Source organism: Mustela nivalis (genome assembly GCF_964662115.1).
Source record: "Mustela nivalis genome assembly, chromosome: 5".
In the NCBI taxonomy this organism is placed as follows: Eukaryota; Metazoa; Chordata; class Mammalia; order Carnivora; family Mustelidae; genus Mustela; species Mustela nivalis.
The window spans coordinates 41,022,338-41,035,177 of record NC_139024.1 but is presented as its reverse complement, the minus strand read 5'-3'; the positions used below and the strand labels follow the sequence as shown (position 1 = coordinate 41,035,177).

At 39.9% G+C, this 12,840-nt stretch overlaps 1 protein-coding gene across 1 annotated transcript in view; it reads right to left on the bottom strand.

The window, feature by feature from the left end:
* The window catches only part of RNGTT (RNA guanylyltransferase and 5'-phosphatase), a 351,237-nt gene extending 338,705 nt beyond the window's left edge, over positions 1–12,532 (bottom strand). The window contains exons 1-2 of the mRNA XM_082730606.1: positions 12,230–12,532; positions 2,485–2,594 (exon numbers count right to left, since the gene is read on the bottom strand). Coding sequence (XP_082586732.1) covers positions 2,485–2,594; positions 12,230–12,293 — 174 coding nt within the window. The 5' untranslated portion in view covers positions 12,294–12,532. The remainder of the gene's footprint in view (positions 1–2,484; positions 2,595–12,229) is intronic.
* Between the last annotated feature and the right edge of the window lie 308 nt (positions 12,533–12,840).

Genomic DNA, 12,840 nt, shown 5'->3' with positions numbered 1-12,840 from the left:
TCCACTTTTAGGGGGGAAAAAAAGGCAAAGACATTTATATTTCATGCACAACAAAACTGACAAAACTAACAAAATTGTTTGTCTCCAAAATATTAACTAGCTACCACATGTGTTCCACTGATTTCTCCAGATTCCTTAGATTAAGTGCGGATGAGAGCTAGGTCTACCCATCACGTGAGCTCTTACAGGAAATGTATTTCTTAGCACATTTTCTACAATCTGCCACCCCTGGGCCTACTTCTCTTCCCACACAGCTTCTGCAGTTATCTTCATTCCTTCAGAGGACATGTATTGTCAAACACAGAGTTAGATCTCATTAATACAGCTTCTCAGAGAGTTAGAATTAGAACCCATATTGTTTGTATCCGGATCCAAAATAAGATATGGATCAAAAGTGGAGATGGACAAGAATATACGAGTTTTCTAAATACATAGAAACACTTTAGCCAAGGAAATGGAGAAACTGTACTGTATGACTTAACTGCCTGGAGCCCCATATATAAGTATGTATGTATGTGCTTGTGTGTTGTGTGTCTGTATGGATAATGTGATTGTGTGTGAGTGTATCTGCATACACATATACACATACATATACTACACATACATATTTATTTTTCATTATAGTCCAACCCATGAAGTAAGGATAATAAGAGTACCTATTTCATGGAGTTATCGTGCGATTCAATAAAGGGATTGCTCTGTGCCAAGCTCTATACTATAAGCTTTATATGCACTAATTTTATTTACAGATGAGGAAACTGAATCAGGAAGAGATTATGTAACTTGCCCAACAGAGCTATAAGTGGCAAACTGGAAATCAAAACCAGGATGTGGCTTCTAAGCCCAAACTCTTACCATACCAACAGGAAATATTTAATGCTCTATAAACGTTAACTAAGACTTTCAAAGTCATTATTGATAACGAAAATAAAAGTTAAAAGTTTACAAAAAATATAAACAAAGACTCAAAAACTATACCAAGAAAAGGGATGAGTAAATCTCAATATCTCATATTTCAAATCTCATATATCAAAATATGGTTTTCAAGGTAAAGTAAATCTCATATATCAAAATATAGTTTTCAAAATCTAAGTGACAATTTTTCTATCCCACAATAGAAACCCTTGCACATAATGAGTAGCAATATTGGATTAATGTACTAAAACAGAAGAGTACAAACAGTAACAAGTTGAATTATGTCCCCTAAAAAAACATGTTCTAATCCTAACTCCCAGTACCTGTGAATGTGATATTATTGAGAAATAGGGCTATAGAGTCTTTATAAATATAATCAAGTTAAGAGGAGATCACGCTGGATTAGGGAGCCCTTAAAAAACAGAAATTTGGACAGACACACACAGGAGATGTCAACAAGAGCAATGACCCACAGAGCTACAAGCCAAGGAATGCCAACGATCACTGGCATTAACCAGAAGCTAGCAGAAAAGAGTGAATGGAAAAGATTCTCCCTCCAAGCCTCCAAAAGGAATCCTTTCCTGCACCTTGATTTAGAACTTCCAGTGTCCAGAACTGTGAGAGAATAAATGTCTGTTTTAAGTCACCCAGTTTGTGGTAATTTGTTACAAGAGCCCTAGGAAGCTAATTTAATCAGTATTATGTCAGAATAATATAAAAAATAATGAAGTTTCATTTAGGAAAATAGTTTGGCCTTTTCTTGTAAAATTAGGTATGCACACAGCCATCATACTCTAAATATTTATCCCAGAAAAATGGCAATTATACATGAATGTTCACATAACTGTGTGCAACACCCCACAACTGCAGATAACTCAAATAACTCAATATAACTCAAATAACTCAGTGGGAGAAGAGTTTAATAAAATCTGATACATCTAAACAAGTGAATAATATTCAACAATTAAAAGGAACAAACTTTTTGTTGAAACATACAATTTGGATGGACCTCAAGGGCATTATGGTTAGTGAAAAAAGCCAATCCCAAAAGGCCACATACTGTTTTATTCCATTTATATAACATTCTCGACAAAGCTACAGAGATGGAAAACAGATTAGCAGGTGCCAGTGTACAGGAATGGGGGGTGGGGTAAAATCTGACTATAAGGGGGTAGCATTAGAGAGTTCCTTTGTAGAGATGAAAAAGTTCTGTAACTAATACCACGAATCTGTACATTGGATCAAACTGCAGAGAACTATACACACATACACACAAATGAATATAAAAACTGGTAAAAACTAAACAAAGTCTGTAATCAATTCAAAAGTACTGTACAAATGTCAATTTCCTGCTTTGATATTGTACTACAATTATATAAGATGTTACCATTGGGAACACCATTAGGAAAAGCTGGGAGGCGGGTTCACAGAATTCTATGCAAAATTTTTGCAACTTCCTTTTGGTCAATAAATTATTTCAAAATAAGAAGTTTTTTTTTAAAGCCACCTGAAGAACAAGAAAGGGATAAAAACATACTAAAACAATATCCAAAATGTTTTGTTTCTTACCTTCAGACTCTTTAGATAATTTGAGAGCATACTGGGATGGAACCGATTTTCTTCAGCAACTTGACTATCATATCTTGGTCCTAACATTGTCTTCAGAGGTAAGAATCTTCCTAAACAACATTAAGATGGGCAACAATTTTCATTAAAGAAAATGTTCCATGTTGAAACTATAATTAGGTATTCTCAAAATCACTTTCTTAAAACATTTTAAATGGAACTGTTCATGAAGAATTCTTAATCTAAATTACACTTTTAAAAGGTACCACCTTAGAATTCTTTTTTTTAAGATTTTATTTATTTATTTTACAGAGATCCCAAGTAGGCAGAGAGGCAGGCAGAGAGAGTGAGAGGGAAGCAGGCTCTCTGCTGAGCAGAGAGCCCGATGCGAGACTTGATCCCAGGACCCTGAGATCATGACCTGAGCCGAAGGCAGTGGCTTAACCCACTGAGCCACCCAGGTGCCCCCACCTTAGAATTTTTTAAGGACAATATAAATTCCAGAAATTGACAATCAAATAGAATAGCAAAAGAAAGGAGCTCCTGGGTGGCCCAGTCAGGTGAGCATCCAACTCGGTTTCAGTTCAGGTCATGATATCAGGGGTCATAGGATCGAAACCCACATGGGGCTCCAAGCTCAGCAGGGAATCTGCTTGAGATTCTTTCCCCCTCCTCCTCTCTCCCCTTCTGCTCCTCCCCAGAGCACAAGTGCACTCTCTCTCCCTCCCTCTAAAATAGAAAAATAAGTATTTAAAAAAAAATAAATAAAGAATAGCCAAAGAAAAACTACCAGTGAATGAAACTTCCAAAAAAACTCCTTAAGTTGGGGAGCAGGTATGAACAAAATAGGTAAAGTGGATTAAGAGGTACAAACTTCCAGTTACGAAATAAGTGTGTCACAGAGATGAAAAGTACAGCATAGGATAGAGTCAATAATATTGTAATAACATTGTATGGTGACAGATGGTTAACTACATTTATTCTAGTGAGCACTAATTTACAAAACAGTCAAATCACTGCACTGTACACCTGAAACTACGAAAACACTGTATATCAACCATACTTAATTAATAAAAAAATTTTAAGTAAAAATAATTTTAAAATTTTTAAGAAATTGCTGTTTAAAAAAGGACTAAGGCTTTAAATTACTACATTAAAAAGTTATTGCCTTAAAGCTTTTAAAGATATAATACTAGAAAACTGATAATAGAGTGCATTAAATCAGTCCTTAAAATTCCTAATTATACTACCCCACTATGAGGCTGGAACCTTCCCCATCTTATGCACTTTATCCTGCACTCCAGGATAGGGACAATGCTGAGAAGCATGCTAATCAAAATCCCTCTTAAAACCACTACCGGTGATTATAATTTCAAAAAGACCAACTGACCCTTTTGACCCTTTTTTTTCCTGAATCATATCTAAGCACAGGTATATTATACCTTATATAATCAATTTTTAAATCAACTATTTTAACTGACTTATATCTTAAAACACAATAATATCAGTAGGAATAAACAGCTACCTAAAATAACATGAGTGAAACCTTAACATCTGTCCAGAGACTTTAACCTGAATTTCATAAAAAATAATTTTTTTAAGTTTTATGTTTTGGGTGCCTGGGTGGCTCAGTCAGTTAAGCATCTCCCTTCAGCTCAGGTCATGATCCCAGGGACTTGGGATCGAGTCCCACATCAGGCTCCCTGCTCAGTAGGGAGTCTGCTTCTCCCTCTATCACACCCCTGCTAATGATCTTTCTCTCCCACTCTCCCTCTCCATCTCTCTCTCTCTCTCAGATAAATAAAATCATTAAAAAAATAAAGTTTTACATTTTATGTACCAAACCACCCAAGATCACCAATAACCTCCACATTGCTAAATCAGATAGATAATCTCAGTTCTCAAAGAACTGCCCACTTTTTAATCCAAGTTCACTTTTAATTCAATTTAATTTTTAATTCTTAAATCAGTTTTTTACTTGGCTTTTTGGCTACTACAACCCCTTGGTTTTCATCCCATTTCTCTGACCTCTACCTCTCAACCTCCTTTATGGGCTCCTCCTTATCTCCCTGACCCTTCAATGTTTTGTCCTAGGGCTCTGTCCTTGGACGTCCTATCAATATTCACTCACTCACCTGGTGTCTCATCTCATCATAGAGCTTTAAAAGCCATGAATGTGCTGCTGACTCATAATGTGCATTTCCAGTCCAAACCTCTCCCTGAACTCTAGGCTCAGATATCAAGCTGCCTACGTGACTTAGTCTGTAGTTGATGTCTAACAGATGTCTCAGACCTGATCTCCAAAACTGAACTCTCAACATTCAAGCACTTAAAAGGTGCTCCTCTCATGGTCTTCCTCATCTCAGCAAATTGTAACACTATTTTTTCAGTAGCTCAGGCCAAGCCCTTTGGCATTATCCTTGACCCCTATCTTTTTCTCATACCCCATTTTCTTTTTTTTACTTCTGAAATTCTCTTTTTTATTATTTTTTATTAACATATAATGTATTATTTGCCCCAGGGGTACAGGTCTGTGAATCATCAGGCTTACACATTTTACAGCACTCACCATAGCACATTCCCTCCCCAATGTCCACATCACAACCACCCTCTCACACCTCCCCTCCCCCCAGCAACCCTCAGTTTGTTTTGTGAGATTAAGAGTCTCTTATGGTTTGTCTCCCTCCTGATTCCATCTTGTTTCAGTTTTTCCTTCCCTACCTTCCAAACCCTCCATTCTGCCTCTCAAATTCCTCATATCAGGGAGATCATATGATAACTGTCTTTCTCTGATTGACTTATTTCACTCAGCACAATACCCTCTAGCTCCATCCACATCATTGCAAATGGCAAGATTTCATTTCTTTTGATGGCTGCATAGTATTCCATTGAATCTTTACACCACTTCTTCTTTATCCATTCATTTGTTGATGGACATCTAGGTTCTTTCCATAGTTTGGCTATTGTGGATATTGCTGCTATAAACATTCGGGTGCACATGCCCCTTCGGATCACTACATTCGTATCTTTAGGGTAAATACCCAGTAGTGCCATTGCTAGGTCATTTTCAGCTTTTTGAGGAACCTCCATGCTGTTTTTCAGAGTGGCTGCACCAGCTTGCATTCCCACCAACAGTATAGGAGGGCTCCCCTTTCTCTGCATCCTCTCCAACATCTGTCGTTTCCTGACTTGTTAATTTTAGCCACTTTGACTGGTGTGAGGCAGTATCTCATTGTGGTTTTGATTCATATTTCCCTGATGCTGAGTGATGTTGAGCATTTTTTCATGTGTCTATTGGCCATCAGAAATGTCTGTTCACATTTTGAGCCCATTTCTTGATTGGATTATTCTTTGTGTGTTGAGTTTGATAAGTTCTTTATATATTTTGGATACTAGCCCTTTATCTGATATGTCATTTGTGAATATCTTCTCCCATTCAGTCAGTTATCTTTTGGTTTTGTTGACTGTTTCCTTTGCTGTGCAAAAGCTTTTGATCTTGAAGAAGTCCCAATAGTCCATTTTTTTCCCCTGCTTCCCTTGCCTTTGGTGATGTTTCTAGGAAGAAGTTGCTTCGGCTGAGGTCGAAGAGGTTGCTGCCTGTGTTCTCCTCAAGGATTTTGATGGATTCCTGTCTCACATTATTGGTCTTTCATCCACTTTGAGTCTATTTTTGTGTGTGGTGTAAGGAAATAGTTCAGTTTCATTCTCAAATTCCTCATATCAGGGAGATCATATGATAACTGTCTTTCTCTTTCTCCCCATTTTCAATCCATCAGCAAATCCTCTCAGATCTATCTTCAAAACATATCATACACTTCTCACCATCTCTACCATCAACTCACATTAATTATTATACTACATTGGCTTATTTAATAAATATTTAAAGAGTACCCATTATGTACTAAGCACTGTTCTAGGTACATGAAATGCATTAGTGAAAAGGAAAAAAAAAAAAACAGATAAAAGGGCACCTGGGTGGCTCAGTGGGTTAAAACCTATGCCTTCAGCTCAGGTCATGATCCCAGGGTGCTGGGATTGAGCCCCGCATCGGGCTCTCTCCTCAGCAGGGAGCCTGCTTCCTCCTCTCTCTCTGCCTGCCTCTCTGCCTACTTGTGATCTCTGTCTGTCAAATAAATAAACAAAATCTTTATTTAAAAAAAAAAAAAAACCCAGATAAAAATCCCTGTCCTCAGGGGCACCTGGATGGCTCAGTTGGTTAAGCGCCTGCCTTCGACTCTGGTCATGATCCCAGGATCCTGGGATTGAGCCCCGCATCAGGCTCTCTGCTCAGCAGGGAGCCTTCTTCTCCCTCTCCCTCTCTGCTTATGTGCTATCTCTCATTCTCTCTCTCTCAAATAAAAATAAAATCTTTTGAAAAAAAAAATCCCTGCCCTCAAAGAGCTTACACTCTATTGGGGAAAGATAAACCATAAACAAGAAACATAATAATTAAGTAAGTAATACAGATTAGAAGATTCTCCCACTAGACCCTCTCTCCTTCTCACTTTTGTCTCAGAGGCACAATCCTGTTTCCATCAGCTCCTCCAGGCTTCACTTTCCTTATCCAATGTTAAAAAGTCCACAGCTGATCACCACGGTCAGCCCCACTAAATACCCTTAACCTCCCTGATCCTCCATATCACTCAGCCATACTTAACCTAGAAAAAACCAGACCTCAATAAACTCAACCATCTGACTTCTTTGGGCCTAAACCTATACAGCTCAGAGCTCGCAAAGAAAAATTTCACCACATAGCAGATGGCTGACACCATAAACTATGTCTAAATCATCTCCCTAGCCCTAAGGACTAACACAAAGTACTCTAACACAAAGACTCTCTTAGTATTTGCTGGTAAAATGACTCCAAAGTCACCATCCCTATCACAATACTGTTTCATATTACATTCCTACAGTTAGTTTCAAGTAAGTTCTTCACACATAGTAAGCACAGTAACTTTATGTTGAATAATCTCCCTTTAAGAAATGAGAATTCTTGTTTTTTCAAAGTGTTCCCCTAAAATCTATCACTCATAAGGTGAATAAAATAATTTTTCAAAAATAAAACTTGGCCCTATCTCCAGGAGCTCTCCCTCATTGGAAGTCTGATTTAATCAGAGAAAGTAACTTCATAGTGGAACAGATTATATATATAATTAGTACCATCTTCTTTCTGATTCAGGAAAATTATGAACATCTAATACTACTGAGATGTATCGTAATGTTCACATTGAGAAAATGTAAACAGCCATAACACATTTTCCTAAATACGCCAAATACTAAGGAAATTATACAATAAGCATGGATTACTTCAGTGAGTTTAAGCCTCTGCCTTTGGCTCAGGTCATGATCTCAGGGTCCTGGGATTGATCCCCACATCGGGTTCTCTGCCCAGCAGGGAGCCTGCTTCCCCCTCTCTCTCTGCCTACCTCTCTGCCTACTTGTGATCTCTATCTCTCTGTCAAATAAATTTAAAAATCTTAAAAAAAAAAGAAAGAAAGAAAATAGGAGGTAGAAAGTAGAATGTGAATTACTCCTTATTTTTCACTAAAGTTGCAAGAATATAACTAGTATTTTTTACTCCACCTACTGTAAAACATTGCGAACCTGCATTTCCAAAATATACAATGCGGTATGAACACTCCTAGGAGAGGCAGAGACAGAACTTTAAGGGAACTTTACAGAAACTTATCAAGAATCATACATTGTGGAGCGCCTAGGTGGCTCAGTGGGTTTTAAAGCCTCTGCCTTCAGCTCAGGTCATGATCTCAAGGTCCTGGGATTGAGCCCCACATCAGGGTCTCTGCTCAGTAGGGAGCCTGCTTCCTCCTCTCTCTCTCTGTCCGCCTCTCCGCCTACTTGTAATCTCTGTCTGTCAAATAAGTAAATAAAATCTTTAAAAAAAAAAAAAAGAATTGTACATTGTGTTCACTGTACTTTCTAATAAGCATCACAACCAAAGCAATACTGATCACTAGTAAAAATCCAGCTCAATTATCAGGAGGCCTAGGGTTCTGTCCATGGATCATAGTTAATCTGATAGATGAGCTTAGTATCTCACCGAACCACAATAATTAAAGAGTCTAATTTTGGGAAGCCAAAATATTCCAATACAATAATAAGGAAAAGCTTAATTCCTGGCCCTTAATTCCCAGCAGAGGGAGAAAAAAAGGCACACAACTCTATTTCTGAGAGAGACCTAAAGCTGCCTGGAAGTCAGCACCTTACCTGCTGCTATCTACCCCAAGTCTGTGCCACACTAGTTCTATTTAACAATAAGTCAGTGTTCTGATCTTTGTCACTGCCAGCCTGCACATTACATTAGAACTCTGATATTTAAACAATTTTTCTAACTCCAAATTAAAAAATAATCACTTTGGCAAGAACTTTATGATCTTGTTTTTCTCACAAATCAGCGTAGCAGATAATTCTAGTGAAAGAATCCAGGAAACATGCTCCAAGCTAGAAAAGAAACCATACATCTGGGATCCCTGGGTGGCTCAGTTGGTTTAGCGTCTGCCTTCAGCTCAGGTCATGATCCCAGTGTCCTGGGATTGAGTTCCACATCAGACTCCTTGTTCAGCCGGGAGCTTGCTGCTCTCCCTACTTGTGTGCCGGCACTCACTCTCTCTCTCTCCCTGACAAATAATAATAAATAAAATCTTTAAAAAAAAAAAAAGAAGAAGAAGAAGCAGCCACTGATCTAAATCTAGAGGCTTTTCCATAACTCCATAGAAAAAAAGCCACATGTAATAAAGAAAGGATTCACTACAAAGTTAGAGATGGTAAGGGGGGAAAAGTCAAAACGGCCTACAAAGAAAAATGTAAAGAACTGTGACCAATTAATTTGAATAAGTACAATGATTACCAAGAACAACTGCTTTCATTACAAGTGAAAATGCATATAAAAACGGTTAGAGTTGTGGCACCCGGGTGGCTCAGTGGGTTAAGCCTCTGCCTTTGGCTCAAGTCATGATCTCAGGGTCCTGAGATTGAGCCCCACATCCGGCTCCCTGCTCAGCAGAGAGCCTGCTTCCCCCTCTCTCTGCCTGCCTCTCTGCCTGCCTCTCTGCCTAGTTGTGATTTTTCTCTCTCTGTCAAATAAATAAACTATTTAAAAAAAAAAAAAAGGTTAGAGCAGGAGTGTCTAAATGGCACAGTCACTTAAGCAACCACCTCTTGATTTCAGCTCAGGTCATAACCTCAGGATGGTGAGATTGAGTTCGGCACCAAGCTCTGCATTCAGGACTGAGTCAGAGGCTGCTTAAGATTCTCTGCCCCTCCCGTTGCTTGTATGCACTCTCTCTCTCTAATAAATCTTTTTTAAAAAATGGTTAGAGCATGAAGAAAATTTTTTCATTTTTCATTAAAGACATTTCCTCATCCTAAGACTTGCTTAGGTTATCTTTCAATATTATTTTTAGCCATCATTGATATGGCTCTACTTACTAAGGATTCTATGTAAAATGTGGGGGAAAAAAAAAACCCTGACAAAGCAGGAGAATTAGGAACCTGAATTTAAAAAGGGCTCTTGGGACACCTAGGTGGTTCAGTTAAGCGTCTGCCTTGGTCTCAGGTCATGATCTCCAGGTTCTGGAATCAAGTCCCACACATTGGGCTCCCAGCTCAGCAGGGAGTCTGCTTCTGCCTCTCCCCTAGCTTGTGCTCTGTCTCTGTCTCTCCCTCTCTCTTAAATGAATTTAAAAAAAAAAAAAAAATCTTGACAAACCATAAGAGACTCTTAATGTCACAAAACAAACTGAGAATGGCCAGGGGGAGGCGGGTAAGGAGAGAGTGGTGGGGTTATGGACATTGAGGACAGTATGTGCTATGGTGAGTGCTGTGAAGTGTGTAAACCTGGTGACTCACACAGCTGTACCCCTGGGGCTAATAATACATTATATGTTTATAAAAAAACAAAAAATTAAATTTTTTTTAAAATTTTTTAAAAATCTTTAAAAAAAATAAAAAAGGACTCTTTCAACAATTTCAAATAACTAGTAAGACATACTATAGATATATACATAACATGTAATCATAGTTCACTACAAAACCCTTTAATTTTTTTTTTTTTTTAATTTATTTATCAGAGAAAGAGAGGGGGAGAGAGCAAGCACAGGCAGACAGAATGGCAGACAGAGGCAGAGGGAGAAGCAGGCTCCCTGCTGAGCAAGGAGCCCGATGTGGGACTAGATCCCAGGACGCTGGGATCATGACCTGAGCCGAAGGCAGCTGCTCAACCAACTGAGCCACCCAGGCATCCCAAAACCCTTTAATTTTTGTTGCAAAATACCTTCTAGAATCAGCAGCAAGTTGTAGTTCAAATGTAAATCGTTCACTCCTCAAAAACACAGTGTTAAGAAAATGAAAAACCAAGCCACAGACGGGAGAAAAAAAAAATTTAAGCATATATCCAATATACGATTTGTATTTACAATATATAAAGAAGTCTAACAATTCAACAATAATATAAAAACCCAATTAAAAAATCAGTACACGATCTGGACATCTCACAGAAGATATGTGAATTGCCAAGAAGCTCACATACACCACAAACCACAATATGACTAAATACCTATTATCGTGGGTAAAATTAAAAAGACTGACCATACCAAGCCTTGGAGAGGTTATGAACTAAACAGAACTCTCAGACATTAATGGTGGGAATGTAAAATGCTATGGCTTTTAAAAAGAGTTTGACATTTTTTTAAAAGGTTAAACATACACCTACCATATGATCCTTTCCTCTCCTAGAAACTGACACAAGAGAAATGAAAGCATATATCTATACAAATTACTGTACAGGAATGTTCATAGCAGGTTAATTTGTAATAGCCAAAAACTGCAAACAACCTAAATGACTATCAGTGAGTGTACGGATAAACAAATGTGCTGCATCCATTAACAATGGACTGCTACTGTTTGTATGTGCAATAAAAAGGGATGCACATACAAACATACAAGAACTTGGATAAATCTCAAAATAACAATGCTGAGCAAAAGAATACAGAGACCTTCCCCCCAAAACAAGTGTATGCACTGTATGATTCCATTTATTTTTGTTTTAAGTATAGAAAATGCAAACTAATCTATGACAGGAAGCATGTAAGAGATTGCCTGAGGAGGAAGGGATTCCAGGGGGCAGTCGAAACTCTTGAGAGGTGATGGTTAGGTTCACTGTTTTGATTGTAGTGATGGTTTCATGGGTGTTTCACTGGAAGTGTGTCTGTGTATGCGGCATTTCTCACACAGCACTTTAAGGTTTGTTGTGTGTCAAACTCAATGAAGACGCAAAAATTCACAACAAAATCGTTTTTAAAAACCAAACTCCAGTCAGTGTCGATCCATTTCAGCACTGGGAAACTTCCCTCTCCTCTCGAGCCCTCCATCTCAGGACTGACACTTGTCCCTTCCCCATCCGAGAAACCTGGAAGGTTCCTAAACTTCTAAGCTTCAAAGTAATGCCCGCTGTGTTCTTGGGCCCCCAGCTCCCGCTACCCAAACCTCCTGCCTACTTTCGCGTTCGCAATACTTAGTCGTCCTGGCGAGTGACACGTGCCCCCACCCACCGGCCCACCCCTCCAATCACTTTCCCAAACACTCAACCACGAAGCTTCGTCCGACCGAGCACGTCTCGGTCCTGAAATACCACTAACAAGCACGGCACCCCACGAAAGCTGCGCCCCTCACACGGCCCACCCACGGGCCCGCGGACATGCAGGGACTCGACCACCACCCCCGTCCGGGTTACCTGCCACCGGCTGGCCGCGCCGCGGACAGTTCAGCCACCGTGGTGGGATCTTGTTATGAGCCATGTCTCGGGGCCGCGCAGAGGCGCCCCCTCCACCAACGTTCGCCGCGCCAACGCCGCCGCCGCCTCCTCGCGGTCGGCTCCGTACCGAGGGTCCGAGGCACCCGAATCCCGGCAGGGGTCGAAATCCCAGCAGCTCCTGCCCGGGAAACGTCAGAGGCGGCGCGCCACTTTCATTCAGGATCAACTCCACCACTCTAAGAGAGCCCACAATGCACTGCTACTTCCGCCCCTAAAGGCCCCGCCCCCTTCTTTCCGAGGTCAGAGGGAAAGACGGAGATGCTCGTTCAGAGGGACGGGAGGGAGTTAAAGCCACGGCGAGTGGGAGGGGCGCGTCTTCCATTGCCCCGCCCCACCGAGAACTCCCGGTCGCCCTTAGGACGGCTTCGCGCAAGCGCGAGTGGCCTCGTACGGGTTCCCGCAAATGACACGTATTTTGTATTCTTACCTAGTCAGCAGATAGACACCCCTGAAGATGTAGAGAAGCCAGCCCTCTTTCCAGGCGTAGACTGATCCGCAGCTTCCACAAAAGCATCTGTTTTAGGGATGAA